Source organism: Esox lucius, chromosome 11 (genome assembly GCF_011004845.1).
Source record: "Esox lucius isolate fEsoLuc1 chromosome 11, fEsoLuc1.pri, whole genome shotgun sequence".
Lineage (NCBI taxonomy): Eukaryota > Metazoa > Chordata > Actinopteri > Esociformes > Esocidae > Esox > Esox lucius.
Window position 1 is genome coordinate 34,764,895 of NC_047579.1, and position 18,525 is coordinate 34,783,419.

The window sequence follows — 18,525 nt, forward strand, 5'->3', positions numbered from 1 at the left end:
ATATTACCCCAAAAAGCATGCACTTCGAAAATCCACCAGAAATTGCTAAATAACCATAAAGAGTTTAGGCTTACTATAACATAGGTACAGAAGCTTGTAGCCAGTTGTTGTCTATCCTGAACAAATTCCAATGCATTCTTTGTGCTGTCCTTGGCAAGGATCAAACACCAGTTGCCTACATGGCAGTCTATGTCTCTAACCACTACACTATTTAACAATGGGCAGACAGTCAGTCACTCACACACCCACTCAGTAACTGTAATTACATTTTATGTTAATGTTATTTAAAATAAATAGTGATCACAACAATTGATGTAATGTAAATAAACGCTTAACCTCAAAAACAGGATGGCCTATAATAATTCCAGAGAAAGCCTGCAGATTTCTAGAAAAAGTTATTGTGGAAGGGAAAAAAGTAACCGACATACCAACTTATCAGGAATGAAGATGGAGGGTGTTTTATATTTCGGGAATATATGGCCGCCACTAGGCCGCCACTTACCTGCTCAGTCACAACCAAAACACTTCACTCTGCACCAGGACATTGACCCCAAACATTGTTAAAGAAACTAAAGAATGTTTCATGGCCAAAAAGTACAATGTTCTTGACTGACCGAATTAATCACCCAACCTGAATACAATTTAGCATACAAGACCGAAAGCAAAAATGCCCAGAAACAAACAGGAAGTGAAAATGGCTATAGGCCTCACCAGAGATGACACCCAGCATGTTTTGAAGTTTATGGGTGACAGACTTAAGACAGTAATTAAGGCAAAGTATTTGCAACAAAGGACTAAATACGATGATTTTTTTAAACATTGTTAATTTGTCCAAATATTATTTTGCAGGCAGGGACTGTAATTCCTAAACCGTTTACAGTTTATGGATGGAAATACTTCCAAATTGACAGTCTGAAATTTAACCTCTTCTTTAACCACTTATAGCTTCATTTTTAAATAAAATGTCTGCAGAAGATTGATAAATAGCATTTTGTATATATAATATAAAGCTCCCCCCTCTCCCTGTTACAGAGCACCTACAGTCCATTACAGCAGGGTCTCTCTCACACATAAATTGATGGTTTGGACATCCTAGGCATACTTGACAAGATGACAGGGCAAATTTAGTGTCTCAACAAAGTTTATGGGTTGTCTTTCAAGTTTCATCTAACAATACCTTTACACACAGCAAATCAATGCCTGCCTGCGAATATAAACAATGTTGAAAGCCATAATGCAGTCCAGTGCTTACAATTTGTCAGAGAGTTGAAGTAGTAGTATACTTGGGGTTGGACATGAAAGCGCATACCAGGCCGTCCTATACCCTGTTATGAGTCAATCAAACAGTGCTGTGGGCTCTAAATAATAAGCCTGTGTTTGCGTGCGTGTGTGTGTTTCCATCCAAACCTCTCCTTTGTGTAGTAGTTATCCATATGCAGGTTACTGATTGATCCTCTGGGCTGTGGGGAGTGGTGTACAAGGCAGAGAGCAGCTCCACACATGGGTTCAGATCATGTTACCCAGGTTGTACTCTCACATACTGACACTGGCATGCGTTAATAAGTGAACTCCATAATTACAGACTGTGATGAACTCCGAAACACACTGCGTTCTCACGCACACACACATACACACACACACACACACACAGGGGGAATTGGGGTGAGATTTCCCCCAAAACTAGAGACAGGGAAAGAAGCACTAGTCTTCGTAATTGTATGTACTGTATTTAAGCTGGGACGATAAACCAAAGCCTATCCACACCAACCACATTACTCGTCTTACAGGCATTTTGGTGATTGCATTCGTTGCGATAACTCGCCCACACTAAAAGAAATATGAATTCATGAAATGTCTGGAAGGAAAACATTTGCTTGGGTGACCGCTAATAGGACAACTGTTGGCTACAACAATGAAACCGATGTCTTTACCCAAGCTTAGTCATAAACGTGCCAGTGGCAGATGAGATATTGTGTGAAATAGTGCGATTCATGTCGCTGAGCATGTTTGCCAAATATCAAAAAGAGTGAGATACAGTCTACTGGACTGTTAAAACGCAGCAATGTGGTCAATATGAGTGTTCTTGCATTTGTTTAGTCTTGACAGTGTTTTACAAAGGTTTTAATTAAACAAAATATATTTGACCCATTTCCATTCATATGCCAGACCAAGCCCATGTGAATGTTCATTGATAAAATCATGTTATCATTGGGTACTAATGAGAAAACTCTAACCTTTAGCAACATTTCCCTGTAGATGCAGTCTATCAAGTTTTGTGCAGATTAGCATTTGGTGCCAGAGTCAAAACTGTGAAAAATCCATCACGGTTGACCATGCAGATTTTTAAGACTAATTCTTTTCTTTTTTTTTGAGGGAAAATAGGGACCTTATGTACCAAATGAGAGAATCTGAACAGTAACCAAATCATTCTGTCCCTAAGCAAGCCACCTATTCGGCGCCCAATGTGTCTCCAAAACCTTACTGATTTGAAGGGGTTGAGTTAAAAGCAGAATTCAAAAGTGTATATGGTGTTCAACTAGGCAAGGCCTAGTCTCCAGTTGACCAAACACTTGAGACTGATCATGAAGAGGGCCTGTCCAAACACATGAGACTGGTCATGAAGACAGCCTCTCCAAACACCTGAGACTGGTAAAGAGGAGGGCCTCCCCAAACACCTAAAACTGGTCATGAAGAGGCCCTCTCCAAACACCTAAAACTGGTCATGAAGAGGCCCTCTCCAAACACCTGAGACTGGTCATGAAGAGGGCCTCTCCCAACACCTGAGACTGGTCATGAAGAGGCCCTCTCCAAACACCTGAGACTGGTCATGAAGAGGGCCTCTCCAAACACCTGAGACTGGTCATGAAGAGGGCCTCTCCCAACACCTGAGACTGGTCATGAAGAGGGCCTCTCCCAACACCTGAGACTGGTCATGAAGAGGGCCTCTCCCAACACCTGAGACTGGTCATGAAGAGGGCCTCTCCAAACACCTGAGACTGGTCATGTAGAGGGCCTCTCCCAACATCTGAGACTGGTCATGAAGAGGGCCACTTCCAACACCTGAGACTGGTCATGAAGAGGGCCTCTCCCAACATCTGAGACTGGTCATGAAGAGGGCCTCTCCAAACAGGTTGTCAGGACAAGACTCAACTGCTCTCACTGACCCTCCGTACCAAGCTTGGAATAAAAGTTTTCCTTGATTGCTTTGGTTAACATGCAGGCAAAACCTGAATGTTGGCCAAAATTACAGATTTTATATGCACAATGCAGTGAGCATCTCTCAATTACAAACATAGAACAAAAAGTGTGTTTTTAAAAAATGAAGTCTCAAGTTCACATATTTTTCCTGTACTGTCCTGTGTGTTCTAATACAGAGTACAGAAAACAGGGTGGTCAGTAAGTTTACAGTAAGTAACATATTTAGATTTATGACAACCCAGACAATTAAGGCAGTAGTGAAACAGCTTAGGTTTGGCAGTACTGGTAGTCCTGCTTCCATTATTGTGATAAAATGAAAAACCCTGTTTTCAAAAAGGTTGTGCAAAATGGACGCTGTGTAAAATGTAAAGGAAAACAAAATACAGTGATGTGCAAATCATTTAAACCTTATATTCAATAGAAAATAGTACCAAGACAACCAGACTTCAGACGTGCCAGATCAGGATAGAATCCTACAGTTTTCTGGTTGTACTGGTGCTACTAAATGAAATTCCATCTGGCACAAATATATTTCATTAAATGGTTATTATGTAGCGCCCAGTGGTGTATATCAAATGTTGAAGCTGAGAAATGTTATTGTTTCTTGAAAAATATGGACAGGGGTAACAAAAGACTGAAAAAGTTGTGTAATGCAAAGAAACCCTGGTGGAACATCTCACAACTAATTAGGTTAATTGGCAAAGGATCAGAAACATTTTTGGGTATCAAACATTTTTGGGTATTTTTGGGTATCAAAATGCACTGCATTCTATAGAGGAAATCACAGCATGGGCTCAGGAACACTTCTGAAAACCATTGTTTGTAAACACAGTACATTGTTGTATCCACAAATGCAAAGAAGATACCAGATATAAACAAGATCCAGAAAAGCTGGCGTGTTCTCTTGGCCCATGTACATTTTAGATGGACTGAGGCGAGGTGGAAAACTGTCCTGTAGTCTGACGAATCAAAATGTCAGAACCACGGATGCTGTGTCCTCCGGACTAAATAGGAGAGGGACTATCCGGCTTGTTATCAGCTTACAGTTCAAAAGCCAGCATCTGTGATGGTATGTGGTTTCATTATTGTACATGGCATTGGTGAGTTGCACATCTGTGAAAGCACCATGAATGCTGAACAATATACACTCACCTAAAGGATTATTAGGAACACCTGTTAAATTTCTCATTAATGCAATTATCTAATCAGCCGATCACATGGCAGTTGCTTCAATGCATTTAGGGGTGTGGTCCTGGTCAAGACAATCTCCTGAACTCCAAACTGAATGTCAGAATGGGAAAGAAAGGTAATTTAAGCAATTTTGAGCGTGGCATTGTTGTTGGTGCCAGACGGGCCGGTCTGAGTATTTCACAATCTGCTCAGTTACTGGGATTTTCACGCACAACCATTTCTAGGGTTTACAAAGAATGGTGTGAAAAGGGAAAAACATCCAGTATGCGGCAGTCCTGTGGGCGAAAATGCCTTGTTGATGCTAGAGGTCAGAGGAGAATGGGCCGACTGATTCAAGCTGATAGAAGAGCAACTTTGACTGAAATTGGTAGAGTAAGAATTTGGCATAAACAGAATGAGAACATGGATCCATCATGCCTTGTTACCACTGTGCAGGCTGGTGGTGGTGGTGTAATGGTGTGGGGGATGTTTTCTTGGCACACTTTAGGCCCCTTAGTGCCAATTGGGCATTGTTTAAATGTCACAGCCTACCTGAGCATTGTTTCTGACCATGTCCATCCCTTTATGACCACCATGTACCAATCCTCTGATGGCTACTTCCAGCAGGATAATGCACCATGTCACAAAGCTTGAATCATTTCAAATTGTTTTTTTGAACGTGACAATGAGTTCAGTGTACTGAAATGGCCCCCACAGTCACCAGATCTCAACCCAATAGAGCATCTTTGGGATGTGGTGGAACGGGAGCTTCGTGCCCTGGATGTGCATCCCACAAATCTCCATCAACTGCAAGATGCTATCCTATCAATATGGGCCAACATTTCTAAAGAATGCTTTCAGCACCTTGTTGAATCAATGCCACGTAGAATTAAGGCAGTTCTGAAGGCGAAAGGGGGTCAAACACAGTATTAGTATGGTGTTCCTAATAATCCTTTAGGTCATCAGTTCCCAAACTTTTTTTCCTGCGCACCCCCTTCTATGTCCCAACCGGGTTGGCGCACCCCCAATCCCCACTTCAAAAAAAAAAAAATACACAACTAAAGCTTTGTTTTATCGCCATATAAAGACTCATGTTTAACCATGCGCAAATAACCAGAACACGCATGACAATAACAACATCAACAAAGTTTCAATTTAATGCAACAAAGCTACGCACAAGCTTACACTTTTAAGAGGACAAGTGACAGACACAGGCTCAGAAAACACGGTTATTGTCAGCCGCGTAAAATAAACATTGCAGCAATTGCAATGAAGTTACAAACGATTCACAACATTAAAGAGAATAGGCTCCGAAATAGATACAATTTCGAGGATCAATCTGAAACTTGAGAAAGTGTAAGTATTCCCAGTAGGCCTGTATGTGTACCAATAATATCAAATACTTACCCATATTAATGAGACGGGTGGGCTTGCATCTTGGCACAAAGCTCTCCGAAGTTTGGCGCAATGGCACTGCTTCGGGCAATCTATATCACCAATCCAAGTGAAGCCCAGACCCAGATAATTGTCATCATATTTCCTTCTTTTTTCCCCCGTCTGGTGTTCACACTCATCACCTCTTTTTTGCCATCTCCTTCCCTCCTCTTCGGTTTCCTCCGGCGCACCTTCTGACTCCCGCTCATTTTCTTCCTCTATTTTCTCCGTCCCTGTTGCCTCCAAATCCTCACTCTCTCTTGGGCCCTCTCCTCTTTCGTGACTAACAACTTTATCATTAGACGTCTCACTTGACTGTTTCCCTGATTTCAGCCAGTTAAGCATATTTATTATATGTATATGTAATGAATGAATGAATGAAACGAGTCGGCACGCTTATAGTAGCGGATGCAGTGCATAAAAGAAAAGCAGTGCTTAGAAGAAGACAGCAGCTGTCTTCTACGTTTCTAAAAGTAAAACAAATAAATTATGGTTTTTTATTTAAAATAAAAGCGATTATGGAAATGTTTACAGTTCGTGGTTTTTTTTGTATGGAAAAATCCTACTTAAAAAAACCGACCGCCATTAAATTTTTCCTCTCGCGCACCCCCTGGTGGCAGCTCGCGTACCCCTGGGGGTGCGCGTACCACACTTTGGGAATCCCTGCTTTAGGTGAGTGTATACTGGTTTCGGAGCAACATATGCTGTCATCCAGTCCGTGGATAAGGTGGTGTTGTACAGCACACAAAATATACAAGAGAAAATCATTGCACAAAGCACAATCTAAGTAATTAAATAACTATTTTTGAAGTACTCATTTAATCTTTCATTATAATATTTCACAAATACCATTTGAAATATACAGGTGCTGGTCATAAAATTTGAATATCATCAAAAAGTTGATTTATTTCAGTAATTCCATTCAAAAAGTGAAACGTGTATAATGTATACGTGTATAATGTATACTGATATATTTCAAGTGTTTATTTATTTTAATTTTGATGATTATAACTGACAACTAATGAAAAACCCAAATTCATTATCTCAGAAAATTTTAATAATGTGAAAAGGTTCAATATTGAAGACACCTGGTGCCACACTCTAATCAGCTAATTAACCCAAAACACCTGCAAAGGCCTTTAAATGGTCTCTGTCTAGTTCTGTAGGCAACACAATCATGGGGAAGACTGCTGACTTGACAGCTGTCCAAAAGACGACCATTGACACCTTGCACAAGGAGGGCAAGACACAAAAGGTCATAGCTAAAGAGGCTGGCTGTTCACAGAGCTGTGTCCAAGCACAATAATTGAGAGGCGAAAGGAAGGAAAATATGTGGTAGAGAAAAGTGTACCAGCAATAGGGATAACCGCACCCTGGAGAGGATTGTGAAACAAAACCCATTCAAAAATGTGGAGGAGTTTCACAATGTCAGTTATTCAAGAACCACCACGCACAGACCTATGCAAGACATGGGTTTCAGCTGTCGCATTCCTTGTGTCAAGCCACTCTTGAACAAGACACAGTGTCAGAAGCGTCTCGTCTGGGCTAAAGACAAAAAGGACTGGACCGCTGCTGAGTTATGTTCTCTGATGAAAGTAAATTTTGCATTTCCTTTGGAAATCAAGGTCCCAGAGTCTGGAGGAAGAGAGGAGAAGCACATAATCCACGTTGCTTGAAGTCCAGTGTAAAGTTTCCACAGTCAGTGATGGTTTGGGGTGCCATGTCATCTGCTGGTGTTGGTCCACTGTGTTTTCTGAGGTCCAAGGTCAACGCAGCCATCTACCAGGAAGTTTTAGAGCACTTCATGCTTCCTGCTGCTGATCAACTTTATGGAAATGCAGATTTCTTTTTCCAACAGGACTTGGCACCTGCACACAGTCCCAAAGCTACCAGTACCTGGTTTAAGGACCATGGTATCCCTGTTCTTAATTGGCCAGCAAACTCGCCTGACCTTAACCCTATAGAAAATCTATGGGGTATTGTGAAGAGGAAGATGCGATATGCCAGACCCAACAATGCAGAAGAGCTGAAGGCCACTATCAGAGCAACCTAGGCTTTCATAACACCTGAGCAGTGCCAAAGACTGATCGACTCCATGCCACACCGCATTGCTGCAGTAATTCAGGCAAAAGGAGCCCCAACTAAGTATTGAGTGCTGTACATGCTCACACTTTTCATGTTCATACTTTTCAGTTGGCCAACATTTAAAAAAAAAAGTTTTGTATTGGTCTTAAGTAACATTCAAATTTTCTGAGATTCTGAATTTGGGATTTTCATTAGTTGTCAGTTATAATCATCACAATTAAAATAAATAAACATTTGAAATATATCAGTCTGTGTGTAATGAATGAATATAATATACAAGTTTCACTTTTTGAATGGAATTACTGAAATAAATCAACTTTTTGATGATATTCAAATTTTATGACCAGCACCTGTAATTAGCAATTTCTGTCTTTGTATAGTGGAAATTGTTACGTCAGTCTCATGCTACGTCAGTCTTGTCTTGGTGACTGGTGTAGTAGAAAGCTTCCTTAAAGTCGCAGTTCAGCTGTATAGTGCATCTTTGTGTAACATGATGTCGGCTCTCTATCTGTGTTATGCAATCTTTCTCTGCCTGCTTTTCAGCACATTGGCTGATGAAGGTATGTGGTGTATATATGGTTTTATAGTTTTCTATAGTAAGGAGCATTTGAGTTAATAGAAAACTGCATTTACTATTCACTTTCGCATAAAAGATATACTATGTAAATTTGACTGAATTATAAACATGTTTCTATTTTTTGCTTCGTCCTGATGTCGGCATCCTTTACATTTATCAGGAGTTTCTTGTAATGTAGAATTTAAATATAAACACAAAAGTCTGTTTTCAAGTCATTGGGGTGACAGATAAACTAATGGTTAGAGCATCCAACCAGTAACCAAAAGCTTGCTAGATTGTCTACAGAGGGGAAAAATATTCAGTTAAGTTTTTGACCAAGACACTTAACCATAATCAACTAAATAACATTAGTTTTCTAGGACAAAATGAATGGGAGTAGAGTAGAAGATGTTTACTCACAATAAGCTTTTAAAAACTTTTCCGTAAAAAAGCTCTGACACATGGTGTGTGTGTGTGTTTGTTTGTCCAATCTAATAAAGTGAGCGGAGGCCTATTGGTCCGAAAGCAGGAGAGAGACAACATCACCATCCACTGCAGCACCTCTCAAACAGACAGAGAAAGCATCACTCTGTTCAGGCGCTTTACTAAAGAGACAGAAGTCTTCAACCTTTACAAGGAAACTAAAAAAGTCACTCTTCAAGATGAATTCAAATCCAGAATGAATAACGAGGGAGAATTCCACAATATGTCTCTGACCATCAAACACCTGACCACAGAGGACTCTGGGGTATACTGGTGTACGTACATTCGTTTTAATAAAGCAAACATTGAGGCTGAAAGTGTTCTTCTGGTTGTCACTGGTGAGTTAATCATTAAAAGGGCACTCTCCTGTTTCTTTTTAATTTGTTGTAATGCTATAAATCAGTGATTCAATTGACGTACCCATGAATGTGTGAAGAACTTAACATGAATGAATTGACCCTTAGTGGAATAATAAGGATATCTAGATGATCTGTGTGGCAGTGATTGATGTACTGCAGGTGAGGAGTGTAACCAGCCTGTTGAGCCCTTGTGGATGGACAGGTACATGACTCTAATCCTGGTCTCAGCTGGCACCGCTGGCATTGTTCTCCTCCTCAGTCTGGTCATCCTCTTCACCTGGGTCATCCCCAGGGTAAGTATTATGGACAAAGTTGTGTGTTTTGCTTTAGTGGACTATTATTCACCCACACACATGCAAACATTCAGTCCAAGCTGTTGTCACATGTTCATTGTGAACACTTGTACTGAAATATAGCGATGTTGCAATTATTTATATGCTGTTCATTAAGTACACTTTCCATTTTTGTACAGTGCTTGTAATCATATAATTAATAGGTGTATGGACTTTCTTTTCCTCATTCAAGTATCTTTAATTATACCAAACAAAAATCTAAACAAATCTGAAGTGTTGCTGAAATAAAATATAGTTGGGTCACAATTTTCAGCCCTAAGTAAAAGTTCTGCCATTGTTCAGAAAGTTGGTCAACCATGGTTTTCCACTGCTGCAAGAAGAAAATGTTTAAAATAATACATATATATTATGTCTCGTTTTGGATCACTGAGGGATTATGACATTGCCCCACTTGTAATTTAATAGGAACTAATAGGTTAAAATGATTTGAAAATTGACCACAGCAATTTGGACAGTATTTTCGGACAAGGTGAACTGCATATGTGAAACTGCTTTTGTGAACCCAGCTGAATGGCTTAATAGAGCTGTTAACAGTTATATAATTGATCACTGCACCTTTATAGGAATTTGTTTATGTTGCTGTTTGTATTATCTAGTGTATTCATCTGACATTATTTCCAAGTGTTTCTAGCCTAGCATTTAATTTTGGTTAATTAAATCTCAGGTCCCGGCAGCACAAGGGGGCATTGCCCCATTATGTCTGTGGAATACACACTTTTTATGTTAGTATTAATCCACCTAATTGAGTGCTGCACTTGTGATTTGTATGTCAATTGAAATTGAGGTTGAATAGTAAACGTTATGTCAAACTATTTCTCGTGGTTCAGTTGATGTGTTACTGTTGTCACTGAGGCGGATACACAACAATTGGCAACGAGACAAATCTGTGCAAAGCCGCTAATGAGGGAACTAAACATTATTTGCCTGGGAATCATGTTGGCCCACCCTGCGTTGATCCTAAACTGACTGACCTGCTAGCTGTGGATAGAGGGAACGCGTGAGTAAAAACAAAAAGGAGATTAAATCAGGTGATTGGATTTATAAAGAAAGTCAATAGAAGGCATGCCAAAGAGACATGCCAAACATTGTGAATTTGAGACGGGGCTATCAGATGCACTTAGAAGACAGACTTTTCTGTAGACTGCACAGTGAGAGTACTCAATAAATACTGATAACAAAGAAAATCTGACTCTAGAGATCGCATGCTACATTGCTTCTGCAATTCAGTTGCAAAAGATTGAAATGCAGAAGCAATTCTAGAGAATGTGTAATGAATACATTTCACATGAAATACTGACAAAAAAATGTGTTTGTTGTGGGAAATAGTCACATGACGCTGTTGGTTCAAGGATAAAAACTGTAGATGTAACAAAAGAGGACACTTACAGAAAATGTGCAAAGTCAAGCAGCATGATAATAAATCATCCCCTATGAAAACTGGAGAGATATGAATGCTTCACATCATGTCACATAAACAGGCTCCAGTAAATCAGATGAAGAAGAGTTGTCATGTCTTCATTCTTTTTAAGAGACAGACCGTAAAATTACAAACCCGATTCCAAAAAGTTGGGACAGAATGCAATAATGTGGAAGTTTCAAATTTCTATATTTTATTCAGAATACAACATAGATGACATATCAAATGTTTAAACTGAGAAAATGTATCACTTTAAGGGAAAAATAAGTTTATTTAAAATTTCATGCCATCAACACATCTCAAAAAAGTTGGGACAAGGCCATGTTCACCACTGTGTGGCATCCCCTCTTCTTTTATAACAGACTGCAAACGTCTGTGGACTGAGGAGACAAGTTGCTCAAGTTTGTGAATAGGAATGTTGTCCCATTCTTGTCTAATACAGGCTTCTAGTTGCTCAACTGTCTTATGTCTTCTTTGTCGCACCTTCCTCTTTATGATACGCCATATGTTTTCTATGGGTGAAAGATCTGGACTGCAGGCTGGCCATTTCAGTACCTGGATCCTTCTTCTATGCAGCCATGACATTGTAATTGATGCAGTATGTGGTCTGGCATTGTCATGTTGGAAAATGCAAGGTCTTCCCTGAAAGAGACGACGTCTGGATGGGAGCATATGTTGTTCTAGAACTTGGATATAACTGACAGCATTGATGGTGCCTTTCCAGATGTGTAGGCTGCCCATGTCACACGCACTCATACAATCCCATACCATCAGAGATGCAGGTTTCTGAACTGAGCGCTGATAACAACTTGGGTTGTCCTTGTCCTTTTAAGTCCGGATGACATGGCGTCCCAGTTTTCCAAAATGAACTTCAAATTTTGATTCTTCTGACCACAGAACACTTTTCCACATTGCCACAGTACATTTTAAATGATTCTTGGCCCTGAGAAAACGCCTGCGCTTCTGGATCCTGTTTAGATACGGCTTCTTTTTTGACCTATAGAGTGTTAGCCGGCAACAGCGAATGCATGGTGGATTGTGTTCACCGACAATGTTTTCTGGAAGTATTCCTGAGCCCATGTTGTGATTTCCATTACAGTATCATTCCTGTATGTGATGCAGTACCGTCTGAGGGCCCGAGGATCACGGGCATCCAGTATGGTTTTCCGGCCTTGACCCTTACGCACAGAGACTGTTCCAAATTGTCTGAATCTTTGGATGATTTTATGCACTGTAGATGATTTTTCTCTGAGAAACTTCTTTCTGATATTGCTTCACTATTTTTCGACGCAGCATTGGGGGAATTGGTGATCCTCTGCCCATCTTGACTTCTGAGAGACACTGCCACTCTGAGAGGCTCTTTTTATACCCAATCATGTTGCCAATTGACATAATAAGTTGCAAATTGGTCCTCCAGCTGTTCCTTATCTGTACATTTAATTTTTCCGGCCTCTTATTGCTACCTGTCCCAACTTTTTTGGAATGTGTAGCTCTCATGAAATCCAAAATGAGCCAATATTTGGCATGACATTACTAAATGTCTCACTTTCAACATTCTATATGTTATCTATATTCTATTGTGAATTAAATATAAGTTTATGAGATTTGTAAATTATTCCATTCTTTTTTTACTCACAATTTGTACAGTGTCCCAACTTATTTGGAATCGGGTTTGTATTTGGGTAGCACCTGAGGTAGTGGGAGGGATATTAAATTGAGTTAGGTACTGGATCTGTTTGCTCTGTAATTTATCACAAAGATTACTATGGGTGAATTCCCAATTTCCAAACTTGTACCTCCCTCAGTGATGTTGAAAACATACACAGATGAGAAAATATCTCCTATGGGTTAACTGAAAGTTCATGTGAAATATAAGAATAAAACAGATTTGTATGTGCTGAAAAATGGAGGTGTACCATTATTTGCATGTGAATGGCTTAAGAGTATCCATCTTAATTTTTAGTCAACAAAGACACCTCAAACAAAAACAACAACTGTACAGGAAAAACTAACACAGAAACTGACAGAGTCTGCATGGGTTTTCCAAGATGGAATAGGCACCCTTAAACATATGAAAGCACAAATTGTGCTTAAGATCGATGTGAAGTTTAAATTCTGTACCGTACCCCAAGGTGGAAGAAGAACTCCAGAATTTGGAGGATTCAACACATTCTCTCCAAAGTTGACTGGTGGGACTGGGCAACACCGATTGTGCCCGTCAACAAGAAGACCGGTGACTTATGCATCTGTGGGGATTTCAAGGACACAATAAATCCTGTACTACACGGGGACCAGTCTCCGCTCTCACGCATTGAAGATATATTTGCATCACTTCCACGCAGAGAAAGGTTTTCAAAGGTAGACCTTGCCCAGGCATACGTACAGGTGGAAATAGAGGCGTCATCGTGAAAATATCTCACAATAAATACCACAAAGGGAATTTACAGATTGTTTTTTTCATATCCAGTTCCCCAGCAATATGTCATCCTGCCATGGACCAGGTTCTCTAGGGGATACCAGGCACACAATGGTATCTGGATGATTTTATTGTAACTGGGGTTGATGATGAGGCTCATTTGGCAAACCTATGGGTTGTTTTGTCAAGAATGGAGGAATTTGGACTGAGAGCCAACAGAAACAAATGCGGGTTCTTCAAGGACTCTATTGAGTATTGTGATCATATCATAGACAGACACGGCCTACACAAATCCCTGGACAAAGTCAATGAAGTTTTGAAGGCCGCACAGATAGAAGATGTGAGCGAGCTGTGCTCTTTTTTGGGCCTTGTCAACTATTACCACAAGTTTCTACCTAACATTTCCACTGTGTTGCACCCCTTGAACTGTTTGCTGCAATTAGGTTTCAAAGATTTTTTTTTAATATTGAACTCTCATAAGTGTGTTCCAGTCTTGGCAGCTGCACGCTTACAACAAAGGGCTCTGTTCCTCGGTGTCCACACATACATCATTGAGTTTAAAGGGACTAAGCAACAAAGAAACGCGGATGGACTCTCTCGCCTTCCACACGAGTCAGAACCTTCTGAGAACTCAACGGATCCAGCTGATGTGTTCCACTTGCCCCTCCCAGTTACAAGAGCTCAAACACAAAATGGAAACGAGATCAGCTATCAGTGTGTCAAGGCTGCGTCATGTTACATCATGTTACCACCTGAACTACGTTCAAGAGGTTCACGAAGGGCACCTTAGAATAGTAAAGATGAAAAGTCTTGCTAGGAGCTAGATCTGGTGGCCCAGCTTGGACAATCAAATAGAAAACCTGGCTAGGGTCTGCAGTGGATTTCAGCAGATACAGCGTCAACCCCAGGCAGCACCCCTCCACACGTGGCAATGGCCTACTGCCCTCTGGCAGCGCATTCACATGAACTATGCAGGTCCTTTCATGGACCGGATGATAATAATCGTGGTCGACGCACACTCAAAATGGCCTGAAGCACAGGCCTCGTCAGCTTAAATGGTAGACATTCTGTGCACACTCTTCTCACTCACAGGTCTGCCACAGCAGCTGGTAAGTGATCATGGCAGCCAATTTACGGCTCAGAAGTTCACTGCCACAGAGTATTTTGTGCAATCCTTTAAATATCAAAGAAAGCAATTGGGTGGGAGGGCGTGTCGCTGCAGCACAAAGTAGAAAACCAGCTACTGGCATACAGAAATGCAGCTCACACTACAACTGCACAGACACCAGCTATGCATTCATGGGCAGAAACCTGAGATCACACTTGGACTTGCTAAAACCAGATATCCGCAAAATCGTGGAGGACAAACAGTGATCTGGAAAACAAAGACCAAAAAAGCTGAGGACATTTAACATGGGGCAGCAAATGCTTGCCAGACACTATCGGGCTAAGAATCAGAAATGGCAGCCTGGGGAGATCTTGTCAAAAACAGGACCTCTGAGTTACACCATGCTACTGCAGCAGAGCCTGACTTGGTCTGGCGAAGGCGTGTAGATCAGCTATTGGATGCTACAGCCTGCAGCGTCACATCAGAGGGCTCAGCCACACATCGGGACTCGGACAGGTTTACCCTTGTTACACCAGAGGACTTTGGCGATGATGAGGACATGGAACTTGCGGTGACTGAGGAGCCTCATGTTCCACGAAGTTCCGCTGACTGTGGTTCAGTAGTGAATCCTGAGAGAAATTGAAGAGCACCTCAACGACTTAATTTGTAAGAAAAAATGATTAACTAACCAACAGTTGCTATTATTACAAGTTTCTTTTGGATAAGGTGCCACATTTCAGTTACAGTTATTGAATATGTTACTTATGTTATGATGCTTAGAGTTACACAACAATTCCTTCTTTCTTGCTTTGAAGTATGTGGAATACACCATAATAGGCACTATTTTATTTTAGTATTAATACACCTAATTGAGTGCTGCACTTGCGCAGTGATTTGTACATCAATTAAACTTGACGTTGAGTAGAACAAGTTATGTCAAACTACATCTCCTGGTTCAGTTGATTTGTTGCTGCTGTCACTGAGGCTGATACACAACACCCCTCCAGATAGAATCTGTGCCCCCTCAGTTTTGTTTGCCCATAAACACTGAAAATTGTACATTAATTAGATATATCCCTCTATTTATAAATAAAAAAACTCCCCTGTCATTTCATCCTGGAGCTGGGCCTGGTTTGCCTGTCTGATCTCAGAAGAATTATTTGGGCAAAGTTTTGTAGATGTAGGCTAACATAAGTGAACATTGCACACTGAAGACAAGTGCACACTGAAGAGTGTTTATTTTATATGTTATACATGTTATTATTATGGATACATCCAATAAAATGCTCTATCCACAGACAGTATTATGTCATTATATTGCCTGCCTTTACAGTTTTATTAGTTAACTACATATTTTAGCAGGTTGAAATGAAATGATCACTGACAGGAATGTAAAGAAAATTGTGAACAAATTATTTTATTTCAGTAACATGGGTCCACATGAGACAACATGGGACTCCCATATGGACAATGATTGCTTCTTCTGTTCTAGATTACATCAACATCTGCATTAACAATGTCACCTCCCATAAACTAATAAAGGCCTTCCCCAGGAACAGTTTCTTTCCATCTACTGTAACCCTACTGATCACTGTGACCCATCACTAACCATACCCACCCGCCCACCGCTTAGTTCTGCCTCTCAGGGACCTTGTTACATAACTTTCACTGGACCACTGGACTCTGACACTGCTTTGCAAAGTCTCATAAGTTAGTTTTCAGTTGGTACGGGTACATGTTTACCTCAGGAACATTGCTGCCATCCCTGCATTTCAGTGGCACATGGCACTTTGCACCTTCAACTTACCTGCACTGCACATTTAAAATTGCCATTGTACTTTCATTTTTCAGTTGTTACATGTACATGTATACCTCGGGAACCTCATTGCTGCTATCTCTGCATGTCAGTTGCACATGCTAACTTACACCTCCAATGTGCCTTGATTGCACAGTTAGAAATGTCATTTGTACTTGCATTTGCCCCATTTCACATTCCACTTTTAACATACACTATACTAAATACTTGTAAATTTCCTGCCCTCTTCAATTTGCATTTCTGGTTCGATGCAAATTGCATTTTGTTGTACTGTACTTGTATGTGTTCAATGACAAAGTTTAATCTAATGTATCTCATGCAATTTATACTACCCCTTTGCACATATTTTTATTTAATTTGACCAAATATGCCAAGAAAATAGCAATGCCTTGGGAGCAATTTGAGTTCACTTCCCTGTTGATTTTTATCAAGTGTGCCAATCATTTTAAAGGTAACTGTGGTAAAATATTTGACACGGCTATATCTCTGTCTTTCCAGCTAAAGGCACAGCATACAACAAACGAACAAACAGGACTTGTCTACGAAAATGTGAAAATGTCTATGAAGATGTGAGCACCAACTTAACACTTTCGGGACATAAATAATGTCATACTGACTTATATAAAAGCTAAATGGTTGTTTTAACATGGGCTATGGTGCTTGACCAAGAAGATTTTTTGTTAAAATCTTTTACTTAAGCCAATTTATTTAGGCAGTTTTCTGTTTACCATTGCTTGCTTTGGTTCCTACCCCGATGTTTCTGTTCCAATAAATATAGAATTCTTGTGTAGAAAGAATGAGTCGGGTGGCTGTGTCTGTGGTCGCTGTTGCTTTGTTTCTTTTCAACCACAGTTTTGTAGTAATATAATGCTAATGCCTTTGCACCTCTGAATCTCTGGCTGTTCAGGTGGTGCTACATAATTGAGATAAATGAGGACACTGGGCAATGCTACTCTTTCAATGTATTTTATTCTTTCATAAATGGAGAAAATTATAAAACTTTACATCTAAGCATAGGCTGTAACTTGAGTGCATCCACCTTGGTACTTTGGTATAGACACTTTTTGTGTTACTAAACAGCGATTACGTATTTTGTAGGCGGAGCCAAACTACTGTCAGAAAGTGAAAGTAACCTCTTTAAAATAGGGATGGGAAACCGAGGCATTCTGAACCATTGAGGCTTGTTTCCAAAAAAGTACACATTGCTCGAACCTTTCCAACACAGTGCACAGCAGGGACAAAATGTAATGTGACATGTTTGGTTTAGATGTAGCCTGTTGTATTTAGCCTGGAGTGGTGTATTTACAGTAATGGTAAGGATGAATAAATAATGAAGATCATTCAAAAGGCGAGTTTGCTGGCCAATTAAGAATAGGGATACCATGGTCCTTAAACCAGGTACTGGTAGCTTTGGCACTGTGTGCAGGTGCCAAGTCCTGTTGAAAAATGAAACCTGCATCTCCATAAATTTGGTCAGCAGCAGGAAGCATGAAGAGCTCTAAAACTCTAAGACCTTGGACCTCAGAAAACACAGTGGACCAACACCAGCAGATGACATGGCACCCCAAACCTTCACTGACTGTGGAAACTTTACACTGGACTTCAAGCAACGTGGATTCTGTGCCTCTCCTCTTTTCCTCCAGACTCTAGGACCTTGATTTCCAAAGGAAATGCAAAATTTACTTTCATCAGAGAACATAACTCAGCAGCAGTCCAGTCCTTTTTGTCTTTAGCCCAGGCGAGACGCTTCTGAAGCTGTGTCTTGTTCAAGAGTGGCTTGACACAAGGAATGTGACAGCTGAAACCCATGTCTTGCATACGTCTGTGTGTGGTGGTTCTTGAAGCACTGACTCCAGCTGCAGTCCACTCTTTGTGAATCTCCCCCACATTTTTGAATGGGTTTTGTTTCACAATCCTCTCCAGGGTGCGGTTATCCCTATTGCTTGTACACTTTTTTCTACCATATCTTTTCCTTCCCTTCACCTCTCTATTAATGTGCTTGGACACAGAGCTCTGTGAACAGCCAGCCTCTTTAGCTATGACCTTTTGTGTCTTGCCCTCCTTGTGCAAGGTGTCAATGGTCATCTTTTGGACAGCTGTCAAGTCAGCAGTCTTCCCCATGATTGTGTT

At 40.5% G+C, this 18,525-nt stretch overlaps 1 protein-coding gene across 2 annotated transcripts in view; it reads left to right on the forward strand.

Moving 5' to 3' along the window:
- LOC105013129 overlaps window positions 1-17,759 on the forward strand; it is a 33,596-nt gene extending 15,837 nt beyond the window's left edge. The window contains exons 3-5 of one of the 2 annotated variants that reach the window (XM_034295343.1): window positions 9,183-9,264; window positions 9,445-9,578; window positions 16,894-17,759. In XM_034295343.1, the coding sequence (XP_034151234.1) occupies window positions 9,183-9,264; window positions 9,445-9,578; window positions 16,894-16,968 (291 nt within the window). In that variant the 3' untranslated portion in view covers window positions 16,969-17,759. Of the gene's footprint in view, window positions 1-8,227; window positions 9,265-9,444; window positions 9,579-16,893 lie in introns of those variants that run through there. The other variant, XM_034295344.1, reaches the window with a different exon arrangement.
- The last annotated feature ends 766 nt before the right edge of the window (window positions 17,760-18,525 follow it).